Source organism: Panulirus ornatus, chromosome 3 (genome assembly GCF_036320965.1).
Source record: "Panulirus ornatus isolate Po-2019 chromosome 3, ASM3632096v1, whole genome shotgun sequence".
NCBI classification, from domain to species: domain Eukaryota; kingdom Metazoa; phylum Arthropoda; class Malacostraca; order Decapoda; family Palinuridae; genus Panulirus; species Panulirus ornatus.
In genome coordinates, this window is record NC_092226.1 from 42,567,440 (window position 1) to 42,589,058 (window position 21,619).

Below are 21,619 nucleotides of genomic sequence, written 5' to 3' on the forward strand. Positions count from 1 at the left end.
TACCACATCGTTCCAATTCACTCTTTTCCTTGCACCCTCCTGTATGTTCAGTCCCCGATCGCTTAAAATCTTTTTCACTCCATCCTTCCACCTCCAATTTGGTCTCCCACTTCTTGTTCCCTCCACCTCTGACACATATACCCTCTTTGTTAACCTTTCCTCACTCATTCTCTCCATGTGACCAAACCATTTCAATACACCCTCTTCTGCTCTCTCAGCCACACTCTTTTTATTACCACACATCTCTCTTACCCTTTCACTACTTACTCGATCAAACCACCGCACACCACATGTTGTCCTCAAATATCTCATTTCAAACACATCCACTCTCCTCCACACAACCCTATCTATACCCATTTTTGCTTTACAAGATAATGTTCTTGCCTTCCACACATTCTTCAATGCTCCCAGAGTCTTTGCCCCCTCCCCCACCCTGCGACTGACTTCCACTTCCATGGTTACATCCGCTGCTAAGTCCACTCCTTTATATCTAAAAGCCTTCACTTCCTCCAGTTTTTCTCCATTCAAACTTATCTCCCAGTTACCTTGTCCCTCAACCCTACTGTACCTAATAACCTTTGTTTTTATTCACATTTACACTCAGCTTTCTTCTTTCACACACTTTACCAAACTAAGTCAACAGCTTCTGCAGTTTCTCACCCAAATCATCCATCAGCACCGTATCAACAGCAAACAACAACTGACTCACTTCCCAAGCCCTCTCATCCACAACAGACTGCATACTTGCCCCTCTCACCAAAACTCTTGCATTCACCTCTCTAACACTCCCATCCATAAACAAATCAAACAACCATGGAGACATCATGCACCCCTGCCGCAAACCGACATTCACTAACAACTAATCACTTTCCTCTCTTCCTACTTGTACACATGCCTTACATCCTCGATAAAAACTTTTCACTGCTTCTGGCAACTTGTCTCCCACACCATATACTCTTAATACCTTCCAAAGAGCATCTCTATCAACTCTATCATATGCCTTATCCAGATCCATCAATGCTACATACAAATCCATTTGTTTTTCTAAGTATTTCTCACATACATTCTTCAAAGCAAACACCTGATCCACACATCCTCTACCCTTCTGAAACCACACTGCTCTTCACCAGTCTGATGCTCTGTACATGCCTTTACCTTCTCAATCAACACCCTCTCATATAATTTCCCAAGAATACTAAACAAACTTATACCTCTGTAATTTGAACATTCATCTTTATCCCCTTTGTACAATGATATTATGAATGCATTCTGCCAATCCTCAGGCACTTCACCATGAACCATACATACACTGAAAATATCCGTACCAAGCAGTCAACAACACAGTCATCCGCTTTTTTAACAAATTCCACTGAAATACCATCCAAACCCGCCGCCTTGGCAGCTTTCATCTTCCAGGGCCTGATCATACAGGAGGGTGAGACGCGTGCAAGGAATAGAGTGAATTGGAATGATGTCGTATACCGGGGTCGACGTGCTGTAAATTGATTGAACCAGGGCATGTGAAGTGCCTGGGATAAACCATGGAAAGATTTGTGGGGCCTGGATGTGGAGGGGGAGCTGTGGTTTCAGTGCATTGCACATGACAGCTGGAGACTGAGTGTGAATGAGTGTGGCCTTTGTTGTCAATTCCCAGCGCTACCTCACGCACGTGGGGGGGAGGGGGGTGCTGTTTTTCATGTGTGGTGGGTGGCGACTGGAATGGACGAAGGCAGCAAGTATGAATATGCACATGTGTATATATATATGTTTATGTCTGCAAGTATATGTATGTATACTCTGAAATGTATAGGTATGAATATGTGCGTGTGTGGATGTTTACGTATATACATGTGTTTGTGGGTGGGTTGGGCCATTCTTTCGTCTGTTTCCTGGCACTATCTCGCTAATGTGGGAGACAGCAACTAAGTATAATAATAATAGCAGTAAATAAACAGATAAATGAAACACAATTAGTTCCCAAGTGCACTTTCGTGTAATGATCACATCATCAGAAGAGTTACAAAAATGAGATAGAAGATGTAGAACAGTCAATTGATATACAAAGAAGAGATGTAGCCAAGATGCCACTGGTAAACAAGCATTAACAGATGGTTGTGTTTGGCTATGGCAACATGCCTGTCATAATATTACGTGGACAAGAAAGGGAACTTTACAAATTTTGCCTACAATAAAGCTATTCATGTATAAACCTTCACTAATATTGTTACAATTCTTTGTGTATTTAATAGTAGAAGATTCAGTGATATTTCTTGAGGTAAAGGATTTACAATTAATAATTGAAGTTTCTGACCAGTCTAACCAACAGAAAACATTATAATTTTTACAAGGTGTGTAAACACAGCCCACTGACTTTTGGTGAGTTTTTTATTAAGATCTCTTTTATAGTATTGTTACTGCTGAAGGCTACATTTACATAAAAGGATTTAAGCAACCTAGGAAGTACTGTGAAATTGTCACTAGAAGGGAGAAGTAAAAGATTCTTGCAATCAAGATATTAAGGGATATATCAATGAAAGATTCAGGATACTTTAACTTGAATCCAACAGAATATATCTTCTCAAACTCATCGTCAATAAATTCCGGGACTTAACATACATAATGCCATAAAGAACATCGACTGGAATGATGATAATTTAACTCTGTCATAATGAGCTGAGTAACTGAATATATGAAAAAAACATTGGTGGGTTTTTTGTATATGCTAAACTTAAACTAGTTTCTATCCTATAATGGATCATGGAATCTAAAAATAGTAACATACAATTATTTTCCCCTTCTACAGTAAAGCTGATAGAAGAAACTAAATTAAGTATAAAAGAAATTACTGTACATTTTTGTTTGTTGGCCAAACACAAAGAACATCATCTACATACCTAAACCAAATTGCTTTAAAGGGTAAGATATCCCATAGTAACTTTGTTTCAGAGATTACTTAATACTGGTGAAAGAGGGTTACCCATCACCAGACCAAATTTCTGAGTACAATATTTTCAATTATATTGAAATACACAGTCTTTTATATACAATTTTATCAATTCAATAAAAACAGAATTTGAAACAGGTTAATCAATACATCCAAGGACATCAACCAAATATTCTAAGAGGTCATCAACTGGCATTTTTATGAACAAGGATGAAACATAAAAACCAGTTTGAAATCAAAATCATCATGGATATCATTAAGCTTCTTAATTAACTAAATCTACATTCTTTATAACATTAGAATTGGATATCTTACCCACTCATGGGCTTAATAATGAAACTAACCATTTTGATAAATTACATGTGATGGAGCCCACTGAACTCACTATGGGTCTTGCTGGAAAGAGTGGCTTATGTGTTTTGACAAGTCCATGCATATATGGCAATGAAAGGGACAATGGTAAGGATCTTTATGTTATTAGCTGTTACTCCTTTACCAGAAGAAATATCACTGAATCTTTTACTAAAATACACAAAGAAGTGTAACATTAATATTAGTGAAGTTGAAGTTCTATACAAATTGGATAGCTTTATTGCAGGCAAAATTTGTAAACAGTTCCCTTTTTTTGTCTACATAAAAATCTTATGACAGGCATGTTGCCAGAGCTGACCACACCAATCCAAACACCATGGGCTGTTCTTTGTCTGTTTTCTGGTGCTACCTCACTGAATCAGGAGATGGCAATCAAGTATAATGAATAATAGATATATATATATTATTTGTTTTTATTATACTTTGTCGCTGTCTCCTGCGTTGGCGAGGTAGTGCAATGAAACAGACGAAAGAATGGCCCAACCCACCCACACACATGTACATACATACACGTCCACACATGGACATATACATACCTATACATCTCAACATATACATACATATACACACACACACACATATACATATATACACATGTACATAATTCATACTGTCTGCCCTTATTCATTCCTGTCGCCACCTAGCCACACATGAAATGACAACCCCCTCCCCCTGCATGTGCGTGAGGTAGCACTAGGAAAAGACAACAAAGGCCACATTCATTCATACTCAGTCTCTAGCTGTCATGTATAATGCACAGAAACCACAGCTCCCTTTCCACATCCAGGCCCCACAAAACTTTCCATGGTTTACCCCAGACACTTCACATGCTCTGGTTCAATCCATTGACAGCACGTCGACCCCGGTATACCACATCGTTCCAATTCACTCTATTCCTTGCACACCTTTCACCCTCCTGCATGTTCAGGCCCCGATCACTCAAAATCTTTTTCACTCCATCTTTCCACCTCCAGTTTGGTCTCCCACTTCTCCTTGTTCCCTCCACCTCAATCTTTCCTCACTCATTCTCTCCATGTGACCAAACCATTTCAAAACATCCTCTTCTGCTCTCTCAACCACACTCTTTTTACCACACATCTCTCTTACCCTTTCATTACTCACTCGATCAAACCCCCTCACACCACTTATTGTCCTCAAAAATCTCATTTCCAGCACATCCACCCTCCTCCACACAACTCTATAGCCCACACCTCGCAACCATATAACAATGTTGGAACCCCTATTCCTTCAAACATACCCATTTTTGCTTTACAAGATAATGTTCTCGACTTCCACACATTTTTCAACACTCCCAGAACTTTCGCCCCCTCCCTCACTCTATGATTCACTTCTGCTTCCATGGTTCCATCTGCTGCCAAATCCACTCCCAGATATCTAAAACACTTCACTTCCTCCAGTTTTTCTCCATTCAAACTTACCTCCCAACTGACTTGTCTCACAACCCTACTGTACCTAATAACCTTGCTCTTATTCACATTTACTCTCAGCTTTCTTCTTTCACACACTTTACCAAACTCAGTCACACACACCTGAATCAGCCACCTGCACTGTATCATCAGCGAACAACAACTGACTCACTTCCCAAGCTCTATCATCCACAACAGACTGCATACTTGCCCCTCTTTCAGAAACTCTTGCATTCACCTACCTAACAACCTCATCCATAAACAAATTTGACAACCACGGAGACATCACACACCCCTGCCGCAAACCAACATTCACCGAGAACTAATCACTTTCCTCTCTTCCTACACATACACATGCCTTACATCCTCGATAAAAACTTTTCACTGCTTCTAACAACTTACCTCCCACACCATATATTATAAATATCTTCCACAGAGCATCTCTATCAACTCTGTCATATGCCTTCTCCAGATCCATAAATGCTACATACAAATCCATTTGCTTTTTTAAGTATTTCTCACATACATTTTTCAAAGCAAACACCTGATCCACACATCCTCTACCACTTCTGAAACCACACTGCTCTTCCCCAATCTGATGCTCTGTACACGCCTTCACCCTCTCAATCAATACCCTCCCATATAATTTCCCAGGAATACTCAACAAACTTGCACCTTCGTAATTTGAGCACTCACTCTTATCCCCTTTGCCTTTGTACAGTGGCACTATGCAGGCATTCCACCAGTCCTGAGGCCCCTCACCATGAGTCATACATTCATTAAATAACCTTACCAACCGGTCAACAATAGTCACCCCTTTTTTTTCATAAATTCCACTGCAATACCATCCAAACCTGTCGCCTTGCTGGCTTTCATCTTCCGCAAAGCTTCCACTACCTCTTCTCTGTTTACCAAATCATTCTCCCTAATCCTCTCACTTTGCAAACCACCTCAACCAAAACACCCTATATCTGCCACTCTATTATCAAACACATTCAACAAACCTTCAAAATACTCACTCCATCTCCTCACATCACCACTACTTATTATCACCTCCCCATTTTTCCCCTTCACTGATGTTCCCATTTGTTCCCTTGTCTTACGCACTTTATTTACCTCCTTCCAAAACATCCTTTTATTCTCCCTAAAATTTAATAATACTATCTCACCCCAACTCTCATTTGCCCTCTTTTTTTGCCTCTTGCACCTTTCTCTTGACCTCCTGACTCTTTCTTTTATACATCTCCCAGTCATTTGCAGTATTTCCCTGCAAAAATCATCCAAATGCCTCTCTCTTCTCTTTCACTAATAATCTTACATCTTCATCCCACCACTCACTACCCTTTCTAATCTGCCCACCTCCCACGTTTCTCATGCCACAAGCATCTTTTGTGCAAGCCATCACTGCTTCCCTAAATACATCCCATTCCTCCCCCACTCATATATTTTTTATTCATTGATAAGTACTCTACCAAGTTCCAAATTCAAAATAAGCAGGTAACAGGAAATGGGTTAATACTACAGAAACAATTTCCCTTATTCTGAAAATTATTAAAAGTGAGCATGTATCTTTGGCATCATGCCAATATGATGTATGATTATTAGGATTTGTAAGTGACTGAGCTGTGTGATATTTTTCAAGGGGTGGCCAGCAATGTCCCCTGATTTCTCTGTAGGTGTTTCTCCAAATCAGGCAACTGGCACAATGGCGGGAAGAATTAATACTTCTGTTGACATGCACCACAGTTGTGTATGATCATGTCTGTTGACACACGCTGCATTTTAAGTTCAAAACACAACCACCGCAAAGCAAAATAACTTGGTATCCAAAGGCAAATGCATTGTGGAGCTACTCTGGAATTGACACAAAATGGAAAAAAAGAGCTAGCCTACCATAGAAACATTAGCCATTAGAATGTATTTAGTTTTACTTTAGTTAGGAGAGTACAGATCAGCAGCAACAGAATCAAACAAGTGAAACCTTTTGTTGCTTTCAAGACATTATTTAGCAAATGGATTGGCCTTAGTTTTCAAAAGGGATTGTTCAAAAATTAGTATGTATTTACTTTGGGGCATGGTGAACATGACTCTTTTGATGGAAACTATTTCAGTGGATTTGTTTCAATTAGTAGTAATAATCCACAGTGATGTAGCTAATTGGGAGTAGGGCACCATATGCAACAAAAGAAATGAAGGACATACAGTTACCGCATGAATACTATTTTACAAGTAAGCACACCTTATATTTATTCAAGGTAAATTTTACAATGCTGTACTTACTTTCTTCAGTGCATTTTGGTTCAATAATTATTGAAAGCATTGTGACCTTAACCATGGGAAATAGTCTTGATTGGACCATGGCCCCCTTGGCTACTCCAATACTGTTCCACCCACAACAAACATATTAAAAAATGTTAGGTTACATTAAGCTAAGTTTTGTTAGTTGGTATTGTCTTTCTTTAGTTAAACAGCGAGTAAGTATGAAAAGACAGACAATACTAGTTCAAAAAATTTATCTAACATTCTATAATGATGACTGTAGGCAAAATAGAGTTCTACTATTGTAATGAATCCATGATTTTTGTTGATATTGATCATTCATTTTCAAAGTGCCCCTGAAGTAAATGATATTCTAAAAACTTCATATGAAAGCACCTATGCAAGTTCATCTCGTCTCACAGTTCCACACGGGAAGGAGTAGCACTACTCCTGAAACAGGAGTGGTGGGAGTAAGTGATAAAGTGTAAGATAGTAAATACTAGATTGATATGGGTAAAACTGAAAGTGGATGGAGAGAGATGGGTGATTATTGGTGCATATGCACCTGGGCATGAGAAGAATGATCATGAGAGGCAAGTGTTATGGGAGCAGCTGAGTGAGTGTGTTAGTAGTTTTGATGCATGAGACCAGGTTATAGTGATGGGTGATTTGAATGCAAAGGTGAGTAATGTTGCAGTTGAGGGAATAATTGGTGTACAAGGGGTGTTCAGTGTTGTAAATGGAAATGGGGAAGGGCTTGTACATTTATGTGCTGAAAAAGGGCTGGTGATTGGGAATACCTAGTTTAAAAAGAGAAATATACTTAAGTATACGTATGTAAGTAGGAGAGATGGCCAGAGAGCGTTATTGGATTACGTGTTAATTGATAGGTGCGCGAAAGAGAGACTTTTGGATGTTTATGTGCTGAGAGGTGCAACTGGAGGGATGTCTGATCATTATCTTGTGGAGGCGAAGGTGAAGATTTGTAGAGTTTTCAGAAAAGAAGAGAGAATGTTGGGGTGAAGAGAGTGGTGAGAGGAAGTGAGCTTGGGAAATAGTCGAAGTACCAGGAGAGACTAAGTACAGAATGGAAAAAGGTGAGAACAAAGGATGTAAGGGGAGTGGGGGAGGAATGGGATGTATTTAGGGAAGCAGTGATGGCATGTGCAAAAGATGCTTGTGGCATGAGAAGCGTGGGAGGTGGGCAGATTAGAAAGGGTAGTGAGTGGTGGGATGAAGAAGTAAGATTATTAGTGAAAGAGAAGAGAGAGGCATTTGGACGATTTTTGCAGGAAAATAATGCAAATGACTAGGAGATGTATAAAAGAAAGAGGCAAAAGGTCAAGAGAAAGGTGCAAGAGGCAAAAAAGAGGGCAAATGAGAGTTGGGGTGAGAGAGTATCATTAAATTTTAGGGAGAATAAAAAGATGTTTTGGAAGGAGGTAAATAAAGTGCATAAGACAAGGGAACAAATGGGAACATCAGTGAAGAGAGCAAATGGGGAGGTGATAACAAGTAGTGGTGATGTGAGAAGGAGATGGAGTGAGTATTTTGAAGGTTTGTTAAATGTGTTTGATGATAGAGTGGCAGATATAGGGTGTTTTGGTCGAGGTGGTGTGCAAAGTGAGAGGGTTAGGGAGAATGATTTGGTAAACAGAGAAGAGGTAGTAAAAGCTTTGCAGAAAATGAAAGCCGGCAAGGCAGTGGGTTTGGATGGTATTGCAGTGGAATTTATTAAAAAATGGGATGACTGTATTGTTGACTGGTTGGTAAGGTTATTTAATGTATGTATGACTCATAGCGAGGTGCCTGAGGACTGGTGGAATGCTTGCATAGTGCCATTGCACAAAGACAGGGGATAAGAGCGAGTGCTCAAAATTACAGAGGTATAAGTTTGTTGAGTATTCCTGGGAAATTATATGGGAGGGTATTGATTGAGAGGGTGAAGGTATGTACAGAGCATCAGATTGGGGAAGAGCAGAGTGATCTCAGAAGTGGTAGAGGATGTGTGGATCAGGTGTTTGCTTTGAAAAATGTATGTGAGAAATACTTAGAAAAGCAAATGGATTTGTATGTAGCATTTATGGATCTGGAGAAGGCATATGATAGAGTTGATAGAGATGCTCTGTGGAAGGTATTAAGAATACATGGTGTGGGAGATAAGTTGTTAGAAGCAGTGAAAAGTTTTTATCGAGGATGTAAGGCATGTGTACGTGTAGAAGAAAGTGATTGGTTCTCAGTGAATGTTAGTTTGCGGCAGGGGTGCTTGATGTCTCCATGGTTGTTTAATTTGTTTATGGACGGGGTTGTTAGGGAGGTGAATGCAAGAGTCTTGGAAAGAGGGGCAAGTATGCAGTCTGTTGTGGATGAGAGAGCTTGGGAAGTGAGTCAGTTGTTGGTTGCTGATGATACAGCGCTGGTGGCTGACTTGGATGAGAAACTGCAGAAGCTGGTGACTGAGTTTGGTAAAGTGTGTGATAGAAGAAAGCTGAGAGTAAATGTGAATAAGAACAAGGTTACTAGGTACAGTAGGGTTGAGGGACAAGTCAATTGGGAGGTAAGTTTGAATGGAGAAGAACTGGAGGAAGTGAAGTGTTTTAGATATCTAGGAGTGGATTTGGTAGCAGATAGAACCATGGAAGCAGAAGTGAATCATAGGGTGGGGGAGGGGGCGAAAGTTCTGGGAGTGTTGAAAAATGTGTGGAAGTCGAGAAAGTTATCTTGGAAAACAAAAATGGGTATGTTTGAAGGAATAGTGGTTCCAACAATGTTATATGGTTGCAAGGCATGGGCTATAAATAGAGTTGTGTGGAGGAGGGTGGATGTGCTGGAAATGAGATGTTTGAGGACAATATGTGGTGTGAGGTGGTTTGATTGAGTAAGTAATAATAGGGTAAGAGAGATGTGTGGTAATAAAAAGAGTGTGGTCGAGAGAGCAGAAGAGGGTGTTTTGAAATGGTTTGGTCACATGGAGAGAATGAGTGAGGAAAGATTGACCAAGAGGATATATGTGTTGGAGGTGGAGGGAACGAGGAGAAGTGGGAGACCAAATTGGAGGTGGAGAGATGGAGTGAAAAAGATTTTGAGTGATCGGGGCCTGAACATGCAGGAAGGTGAAAGGTGTACAAGGAATAGAGTGAATTGGAACGATGTGGTATACCAGGGTCAATGTGCTGTCACTGGGTTGAACCAGGGCATGTGAAGCGTCTGGGGTAAACCATGGAAAGTTTTGTGGGGCCTGGATGTGGAAAGGGAGTTGTGATTTCGGTGCATTATACATGACAGCTTGAGACTGAGTGTGAACGAATGTGGCCTTTGTTGTCTTTTCGTAGCGCTACCTCACGCACATGCGGGGGAAGGGGGTTGCCATTTCATATGTGGTGGGGTGGCGACGGGAATGAATAAGGGAAGACAGTATGAATTATGTACATGTGTATATATGTATATGTCTGTGTGTGTATATACACGTATACACTGAGATGTATAGGTATGTATATGTGATGTGTGCGGACGTGTATGTATATACATGTATGTGTGGGTGGGTTGGGCCATTCTTTCGTCTGTTTCCTTGCGCTACCTCGCTAACACGGGAGACAGCGACAAAGTATAATGAATAAATAAATAATTATATATATTTTTTTATTATTATTTTGCTTTGTCGCTGTCTCCCACGTTAGCAAGGTAGCGATATATATATATATAATACTGTTGTCCTGTTACATTCAACATGTTTTTTCTATTGAGGGAAGCCAGCAAGTAACATCTTCTGATTAGTAATGTATGTAATTAAGGAGTAGGTTCATGCAAACTTACTCTATTGTTTAAATTTTTTTATTTCATGTATCCATGAGTCACCTAGAGAGTAAAGCTAGAAAGTGTGCAGATCTATATTTACACAATCAAATGTAGATTTTAGATACTTTAGGTACATTTTTTCTTTTATGCACTCATAATGATAATACCCACTAAAAGCCAGTGGGTGACATGAAGAGACATATACTGTATACAGTACAGAGGTTAAATGGCTTTGTACTGTAGCTCATTCTTGGCTCCTTGGGGATGTTAGGTAAAATGATATTGTACTGTTTGTACTGTAGCTTATTCTCAGCTCCTTGAGCACATTATATGGGGTTTTCAAGTATAACGTTGAATTTTGGATATTTTTCATCTAATTTTACTTTATCCAACCTCATATTATTGCTGATCTTCATGGCCCTTTCCATTATCAAGTTATGTATTGTTTTAGTATGCTGAAAGTGAAAATTATCATCTTGCCTTTGATCATCATCCTTACCATCTTTGTATCTTTAATTGGGATAATTTTTGACATCCAATACAATTATCCTCACCAACACTACATCTTGAATTGGTATAATTTTTTAGGGATCAGACATCACTTGCCTCTGATAATTGTCTTCACTTTCACTGTATCTTTTATTTTTGTGATTATATTCACTTAAATCACTTATGCTGGCAAGGATGAAAGATCTGGTGGGTCAGCTGTGGTGTCTGTAAGTATTGGTACAACTGAGAGTAGATTAATATTATTATTATTATTTATTAATGTATGGAAAGTTGTTATATGCATGGATATTGGCTTCTACAAACAATTTTTTATAGTATAGTTTATTAAAATGTTTATGGTAAATTTTCTTCATAGATATATGAAAAATCTCTTTCATGCTTAGCTTAATCACAGATAAACTAACCATCCATATCAGTCCATAACAATATACAACATATTTTGCTAACTTGATATTTAATTGTTGCAGCTGGCCTCCAAAGAAGAAAATTTCTGAAGTGTAAGTGATATTGTGGCTACTTGTCTATTGTCTGCCAGTCCAGTATGTTATCACAGTAAATTAGTATCATGTTCCTGATTTGATGGATATACAGCCGTAGAATGCACAGTAATTAGGAAGAACTGCTTTTTTTATTTTCCCCAACTTAAGAAGATAGCACCAGGAAAATTGAAAAACAGCCCCATTTCCTCACATCTACTCTCTTGCTGCCAAGTGTAATGCACTGAAGCAGAGCTCCATGGACTACTCTGTGGTTTTTCTTGATTGCTACATATGTCCTGTTATGGACCAATGACAGCACTTCACCCCCTCATATATAAAATTGATCCAGTTCACTGTTCCATGCATGCCTCTCACCCTCCTGAATGGTTAGGCCACAATACTTCAGAACCTTCTTCACTTAATTGTTGCATCTCCTCAATCTCCCATACCCACTTGCTCTCACCACTTTTGACAAGTAGGTCTTCCTGCTCATCTTCTCCATGTATCTGAACCTTTTTAGCACACCCAGGTCAGCTCTTTCAGTTGGACAATGTTTACTACCACAACTTGCTGTTGCTGTTACATACTCATTTCTTAAAAATGATCAACCCTCCTTACACTAGGCATTTCATTTCCAATGCATTTACCCTCTTCCATACTTTTGCATTTAGGTCCCAATATGATACTTCCATACAGGACTACTATACCTTCAAACATATCTTTGTTTTCCCAATCAGACACTGCTCTCTCCTTCCACAGATTTTGCAGTGCACCCAGGTCCTTATCCCTCTCTCCCTCCCTATAACTCACTTCATTCCCCATGGTTCCATCCACTGCCATGTCCAATCCCATGTAGCTAAAGCACTCCACTTCTAGTTCCTTTCCATTCAAATTCGCACTTAGACTATCATGTTTCACACCTTCCCCATGCTGCACTTTCCTTTTTCACCCCTACCTTAACTGTACTTTATTACCTTGCTTTCGATCACATTAATTCTCAATTTCCTGCAGCTTCTTGCCATTATAGCATTAATGAATTCAGCATCCACACCGTAAAGAAGGAAAGCAAATCTACCAGGAAAGTCTTCTCACAGCCACCTATGTTGAATATGGTGTTACATCCCAGGCTACCAACATATGTAAAGATGGAGGATGCTCATCCATTTAACTCCTTACCATCCATAAAAAATGTTCTCCCTACCATTACAATTCAGGAATTTCAGGATTAATGGAAAGTTTTTTTTTTTTTTTTTTTTTTTTTTTTTTTTTTTTTTTACTTTGTCGCTGTCTCCCGCGTTTGCGAGGTAGCGCAAGGAAACAGACGAAAGAAATGGCCCAACCCCCCCCATACACATGTACATACACACGTCCACACACGCAAATATACATACCTACACAGCTTTCCATGGTTTACCCCGGACGCTTCACATGCCTTGATTCAATCCACTGACAGCACGTCAACCCCTGTATACCACATCGCTCCAATTCACTCTATTCCTTGCCCTCCTTTCACCCTCCTGCATGTTCAGGCCCCAATCACACAAAATCCTTTTCACTCCATCTTTCCACCTCCAATTTGGTCTCCCTCTTCTCCTCGTTCCCTCCACCTCCGACACATATATCCTCTTGGTCAATCTTTCCTCACTCATTCTCTCCATGTGCCCAAACCATTTCAAAACACCCTCTTCTGCTCTCTCAACCACGCTCTTTTTATTTCCACACATCTCTCTTACCCTTACGTTACTTACTCGATCAAACCACCTCACACCACACATTGTCCTCAAACATCTCATTTCCAGCACATCCATCCTCCTGCGCACAACTCTATCCATAGCCCACGCCTCGCAACCATACAACATTGTTGGAACTACTATTCCTTCAAACATACCCATTTTTGCTTTCCGGGATAATGTTCTCGACTTCCACACATTTTTCAAGGCTCCCAAAATTTTCGCCCCCTCCCCCACCCTATGATCCACTTCCGCTTCCATGGTTCCATCCGCTGACAGATCCACTCCCAGATATCTAAAACACTTCACTTCCTCCAGTTTTTCTCCATTCAAACTCACCTCCCAATTGACTTGACCCTCAACCCTACTGTACCTAATAACCTTGCTCTTATTCACATTTACTCTTAACTTTCTTCTTCCACACACTTTACCAAACTCAGTCACCAGCTTCTGCAGTTTCTCACATGAATCCGCCACCAGCGCTGTATCATCAGCGAACAACAACTGACTCACTTCCCAAGCTCTCTCATCCCCAACAGACTTCATACTTGCCCCTCTTTCCAAGACTCTTGCATTTACCTCCCTAACAACCCCATCCATAAACAAATTAAACAACCATGGAGACATCACACACCCCTGCCGCAAACCTACATTCACTGAGAACCAATCACTTTCCTCTCTTCCTACACGTACACACGCCTTACATCCTCGATAAAAACTTTTCACTGCTTCTAACAACTTGCCTCCCACACCATATGTTTCTAAAAATATCAATGGTTAACAAAATATAGAAAAATATAGAAGTTTAGTTTGTGTCCAAAGCATAATTACAGTCAGACTCAATTTTGCTTGACATATGGTTGCCACCATGGAAACAATACTTTTATGTCATTTTGTATGACTTACATGAAATTTACAGTTTTAATTTACATATTGCACACTTTTTCATAGAATTGAATGTAATACTTTTGAGAAATACTATGTGATGTGTGGATGGCATCATCTGAGGATGGTCATGAGGGTGCATCAGCCTAACTGCCAGCCAGGCAAGCAATTCCTTATGTCATCTCTATTTAGCCTACCTTACTGTACTTTCCATTTTTACAAACACATTTCACTTTGAAAGAAGAAAAATGAAAAATAATGTCATAGTGAATATTACTTACTAATAGAGCAATAGCACATGGTAAATGAATAAAATTCAATAAGACTCTTATAATATGAAAAGAACATTAGCTTTTATTGTATAATCCATGCATATCTTCCTCATACATCCTCCTGATCATCAACCTTTCCTAACCTGCTGCTGAGATGGAAATAACAATCTCTCCTAACATGCTACAGAAAGGAAATAACTGGCTACAGCATCAATTTATGCCAACTAAGATGCACATTTTACCACATACAACACATGTCACCACATACAACACACAACTCCTGGCCTAATTTATACACTAAAAATGAATTACATAGAGTACAACACTAAGAAAAATGCTGTATCAGAAATATAGACAGTACAGCAACATACAGTTTAGAATGTTTCCATTTCAGGGAGGCAAGTGGTTGGTTGTCTCATTGTTGAGAATGTACATAGTACTTGGTGAATGACATGTTAAATTGTATTCTAGGGTGTCAGAATGTGTGAGGATGTAACAAGGATGAGAAGAGAGGTGATGTAGGTAGTATGTTAGAGGAAAGAAACCTGATGATCTGGCTCTCCATGAAATGATGCTCTTGGATTAAAGTAAGGGGTTGCTGAGAAGAAAAGAGCTAAGGAAGGAGTAGCCCTACTCCTGAAGCAGGAGTTATGGGAGTGTGTGAAAGTGTATGGAAGTAAGTTCTTGACTGATGTGGATAAAATTGAAAGTGGATGGTGAGAGATGGTTGATTATATTAGTGCTTATACACCTGGCCATTTGAAGAAAGAGCATGATATGCAAATGTTTAGGAAGCAGCTGAGTGAGTGTGTCAGCAGTTTTGATGTAAGAGACTAGGTATTAATGATGGGTGATCTGAATGCAAAACGCAAAGATAAGTAAAGTGGTGATTGAGGGTATAATTGGGGTATATGGGGTATTCAGTATTATAAATGGAAATGATGAACAGCTTGTGGTGTTGTGTGTTGAAAAAGGACTGATGATTGGGAATACATAGTTTAAAAAGAGGGACATATACAAGGATATGTATGTGACTAGAAGAGATGGTCAACAAGCTTTACTGATTTACATATTAACTGACAGGCATGTAATAGAGACTTTTTGGTTGTGCACGTGCTGAGAGAGAAAGCTGATGGGATGTCTGACCACTGTCTTGCTGAGGAGAGGGTGAGGATTTGTAGAGGTTTCCAGAACAGGAAACAGTGACAGAGAAAAAAGTGGTGAGAGTGAGCTTGTGTGAAAAAATACCAGGTGGTGAGAGTGAGCTTCTGTGAAAAATACCAGAATGTAAAAATGCTAGTGAAAGAAAAAAGCATTTTCGCTGTACTTAGTACAGGGAAGGAGTGCAAGGGGTTCAAAAAGAAGGCAAATGAGAGTTGGAGTGAGTGAGTACCATTAAACTTGAGAGAATAGGATGTTTTGGAAGGACAATAATGTGAAGAAAAAAGTAAATAAATAGGATCATCAGTGAAGGGGGCAAAAGGGGAAGTTGTAACATGTATAGATGAAGTGAGGAGGAGATGGAGTGAATATTTTGAAGGACTGCTGAATGTGTTTGATGACAGGGTGGCAGATGTAGAGTGTTTGGCTCGGGGTAGTACATGAAGTGAGACAGTCAAGGAGAATGATTTGGTGAAGAAGAGGTGGTGAAAGCCTTACATAAAATGAAATGTGGCAAGGCAGATGGAGTGGACGGTACTGCAGATGAATTTATCAAGAAAGGGGGTGATGGTGTTGTTGATTGGTTGGTAAGGATTCTAAGTGTAGGTATGGTTCATTGTGAGGTGCATGAGAATTGGTGAAATGCATTTATAGCACCATTGTATAAAGGCAAGGTGGATAAAGGTGAGTGTTCAAATTACAGAGGTATATGTTTGTTTAGTGTACCTGGTAAGCTGTATGGAAGGGTACTGAGAGGGTGAAGGCATGTACAGAGTGTCAGATGGGAAGGAGTTGTGTGGTGTCAGAAGTGGTAAAGGATGTGTGGATCAGGTTTTCGCTTTAAATGTGAGTGAGGACTGCTTAGAGAAACAGATGGGTTTGTATATGGAATTTCACATGTGCTGAAGATGTATGCAGTGTATGATGTTCAGTCAGCCACAAATGAGGCTCATACTATGTCTGACCACAAATGTGACACAGATCAATGAAAGAGTTAATGGGTCTGCTCTTTAAGTTTAATGATAAGCTTCAAGAAATGTGGTGTTTCTACACTGTAACAGTATATTCTGGTTAACTTGAGACTTTGAATGATATGAACCTTTTATAGATATAATATTTCAGCTTAACTTTTCTCTCAAGTAATCTATGTGTGTGTGTGTGCTATGTTATGTCAATACTGCATCTTTTCCTTAAAAGGTTACATCTTTCATATAGCTAAATCTTCCATTATCATAAACTAGTCTCCTGAAAGTCTGGTGTGATTTATTCTAGATGCAAAATGGACTAGGGACTTTTTCATACCACTAAATTCCCTACCCCTACAACCTGGTATGCATCTTTGGTACATTCCTGTACGTTGACATTTGCAAGAGACAGCACTAGCATTATCACCCAACTGTTTCAAAACACTTAAACCTTAGAAAGAAGGTTTGGAAGAGTTTTGGTCTTTGGTTGCCCACCTACCTTTTAACTTTAACCACTTAACTCCAGAGTTTGGTTTCTTTTCCAACTCTGTGAATCTCAGTTTTTCAAGTTGTATTAAAACTATTTTACAATTTAGAATATATAACAATAACAATGAAAATAAATCACTTCATGAGTATATTTCATGAGTATATTTCATCCACTGCACAACTCCTAAAAAGGACTGTGTTGCTTTGCTACTACATGTTTTTATCATTTATTTTATGTACACTGGAAATGATTCCCGATTTATTTTATCTTATGTAATAATAAAAGTCCTTATGTGAATTACTGATAATTTCTAAATAATAGCAAAATGACCAGCTGCACTAGTCACACAAAGTGTTGTCAAGGTCATGTATATGCTGGAAACAGTAACACTGCCTCCAACACATGAATTTGAAATACCTTCTCCTGCCTCATCTTGGTCCACTTACATTGCTGGAAGTAATTTCTATAAAATCACTCTCTACACACTCAAAAGGAAATCATCATCAAGTGATTTAAGATAATCTACATGATCCTCTAAATCCCTGAAACTGTTCAGTGTCCTTCCTAGAAAACCATGAAAATGTGCTTTTCTTGATATGGCTGGAGGATGATTAATTGTGGAAAGAAATTATCATGGACAGTTAATGTGGCAATCATCCAGGCTCAGCAAGCAACCTTAAAATATAGCTGTAAAACTTGATGCATCAATTTGTGTTGAGTGGAGTCACTCTCCTTGCATAAATATCGATTTACAGGAATTAAGGGGATAATGCCTAATTATTTGTTATGTTGTTAGACCATAATTAGTGTAATTGATAGTGAAAAGTGTTGGACTGCTAGGTTACCAGTGTACCAATCAGCCAGACTGTCTGGAGTTTAATGCACTATGATCACTCTTCCACTGGCTGGAGTTTAATGCACTATGATTACTCTTCCAAACTCATATATTCCTCTTTGAAATTCATCAGATACAGTTATGTCCACTAATAATATTTTTCATATGTTGGAATAGCTACTGTACTACAGAAATAGACTTATAATGATGCTTATCCTTTTTTCATTTACTTAAAGAATTGCATTTCTTGATGAAAACTGCAGTTCTGTTGAAGCACTGTAAAACTATTTCATATGCCATAGAGGTTCCCAGGCAGTAAACTAGATATTCAGCTTAGACAGTTGAACAAAATTACAATTAGGGCTGTAAGACAGGACAAGTAGCCACCTGAGTGACAGGCATTGACCTTTGTGTTTCTTGTGTTATGCAAAATTGCTTGATGCATGCTGATCCCAAGATCTTCATGCAAGAGAAGGGAGACTGAAAACTCTTAACATATTCTATTTAGAGCTTTCTTTTGTGCAGAAACTGAATGGAAAAAGCTTTAATGATGGTATCTTAATAAAAGATAAATAAATGTGAGGTATAGCGTAAGCCATGATTACTACGAAAAATTGATGACAGAGAGATTCGAATGTTTGCTTTCTTTGATTTTTGTGTATGTGTGGTTCATTTATATTTCCACAAGTTCCTCTGTTGTACATTTTACTTTTTTCTCATCAGGTTCAAGAATGAATGCACAGTATTTTAAGTTCTTATAATAATAATGTGCTTCTTATATATTAGCATTTGGTTTTTACTGATGAGTGTTTTCTGTAACCCCTTTCTTTAACCTGCTTGTAGGTGCTAATATGGTTTTGCACTCTAGTTTTAACTAATCATTATTGATTACCTTCCGATTTTTCAGCATCACTGCTTATTCATATCCTTTCCAGTTGTGCATGGTAAAACCTCCAATTAACATAAGTGATGAAAAGATAAGGATGATCATTGATAATTATAACAATCCATACCATTCCTGTTACCCTCTGTACTTTCTCTAGGAAGTGAATCACATCAAGCAGAGGCACAATGGTAATGTTTTTAGCCCTCTTAAATGAAACCAGTGAGCTTATGCCATGTTCTCATTCATATGTGCATCATCAAATATCTTTTATATTTTCATCAACAATCAGCCAGATCAACTTGATATATGAATGATGAAATATCATGACCAGTCAATTGTGACAAGGTCCATAAAGAGTTGGCTTGGGAAAGATTCTTTAGGCTAGGAATGTGATGTTTGGTTATCGAGAAACAGGATAAGAAGTTAACGCAGTTGAAGGAGGAAATAAACTGAGAAATCAAATTGTAGATCATAAAAAGTGTCATCAGGTGGGATAGGAAATTAAGGAATTGAAAAAGATGTTCAATGGGCATGAACATAAATCAAGTAAGTTGAGGGGATTCAGAAGGTACAGTATAATACAAAAGGAAATAAGTAGCAATGAATGAAAAGCAAACAGGGTCAGAAGGGTCTGTTCTGGATGACCAAAAGACAGTTCAACAAAAGGAAATGCCCATAAGATATAGTACAGAGACTATTGACAGTACATAGTACAGAGACTATTGACAGTACAGCTTTATGTAATGGAACTGGGACCAGGGTACAATGAAATGGGACATGGAATATATGGTCTGGTAGACAGAAGTTGTAAAAAGTGCAAGTATACAGAATTAATGTATTTTGACAAAAAGATATTTTTAGAAAACCAGAGACATGGAGGTTGCTTAATCAACATCAGTGGATTATCATACAAATAGATAGCACCAAAATTAAGATTACTAGTGGAGCAGTAGGTTGACATGTAACTCACTGATGATTTACTTTTCTGTGGCATGTACTGTGGCCTTAAGATATGGAATGTAGGGTTATGATCATCCCTACCCTCACTGAAACAGTCTTTGCTAATCAAAGAAAGTTTATTATCAGCCAATCAGTGAATGCCAGTAGGATGACATCACCAACCCTACAGTTCCCAAACAGCCAGACCCTCACGATTCCTTAAGATTGCTTTATGTTCACACATTCTGTCATCTGCTGCAATTAGTTGGCTTATCATAAATTAGTATCCCTTTTCTTTTGTTTGATAATTATTCATTCTGATACATGTACATACACTTAGTTGATTCATGTATATATATATGCCTACGAGTTCACGGAGAAATAAAACATGATAATTTCCCAAGTGCAATTGTATGTATAATAAATAAATAAATTATTTCCCAAGTGCAATTTCATGTAATAATCACATCATCAGGGGAGACACAAGAAAGAATCATAACAGTCAGTTGATATACAATGAAGAGATGTAACTAGAACGCCATTTGGTAATCAAGTGACTACCCGAATGGAGGTCCAGTGTGTTTGAGTCTGGCAACATGCATATCATAAATTTATTATGTGGACAAGAACTGTTTACAAAGTGTATCAACAACCAAGCTATCCAATTTGCACAGACCTTCGCTAATTATATTTTATTTATTTTGCTTTGTCGCTGTCTCCCGCGTTTGCGAGGTAGCGCAAGGAAACAGACGAAAGAAATGGCCCAACCCACCCCCATACACATGTATATACATATGCCCACACACGCAAATATACATACCTACACAGCTTTCCATGGTTTACCCCAGACTCTTCACATGCCCTGATTCAATCCACTGACAGCACGTCAACCCCGGTATACCACATCGATCCAATTCACTCTATTCCTTGCCCTCCTTTCACCCTCCTGCATGTTCAGGCCCCGATCACACAAAATCTTTTTCACTCCATCTTTCCACCTCCAATTTGGTCTCCCACTTCTCCTCGTTCCCTCCACCTCCGACACATATATCCTCTTGGTCAATCTTTCCTCACTCATTCTCTCCATGTGCCCAAACCATTTCAAAACACCCTCTTCTGCTCTCTCAACCACGCTCTTTTTATTTCCACACATCTCCCTCACGTTACTTACTCGATCAAACCACCTCACACCACACATTGTCCTCAAACATCTCACTTCCAGCACATCCATCTTCCTGCACACAACTCTATCCATAGCCCACGCCTCGCAACCATACAACACTGTTGGAACCACTATTCCTTCAAACATACCCATTTTTGCTTTCCGAGATAATGTTCTCGACTTCCACACATTCTTCAAGGCTCCCAGAATTTTCGCCCCCTCCCCCACCCTATGATCCACTTCCGCTTCCATGGTTCCATCCGCTGCCAGATCCACTCCCAGATATCTAAAACACTTTACTTCCTCCAGTTTTTCTCCATTCAAACTTACCTCCCAATTGACTTGACCCTCAATCCTACTGTACCCAATAACCTTGCTCTTATTCACATTTACTCTTAACTTTCTTCTTTCACACACTTTACCAAACTCAGTCACCAGCTTCTGCAGTTTCTCACATGAATCAGCCACCAGCGCTGTATCATCAGCGAACAACACCTGACTCACTTCC

At 39.1% G+C, this 21,619-nt stretch overlaps 1 protein-coding gene across 3 annotated transcripts in view; it reads left to right on the plus strand.

Annotated features, from left to right (window-relative positions):
* Positions 1-21,619, plus strand: part of jagn (jagunal) — an 87,940-nt gene that overhangs the window by 37,783 nt on the left and 28,538 nt on the right. The window contains exon 2 of one of the 3 annotated variants that reach the window (XM_071687435.1): positions 11,775-11,804. The exons of the other annotated variants lie outside the window; for them this stretch is intronic. Coding sequence (XP_071543536.1) covers positions 11,775-11,804 — 30 coding nt within the window. The remainder of the gene's footprint in view (positions 1-11,774; positions 11,805-21,619) is intronic. 3 annotated transcript variants of the gene reach the window in all.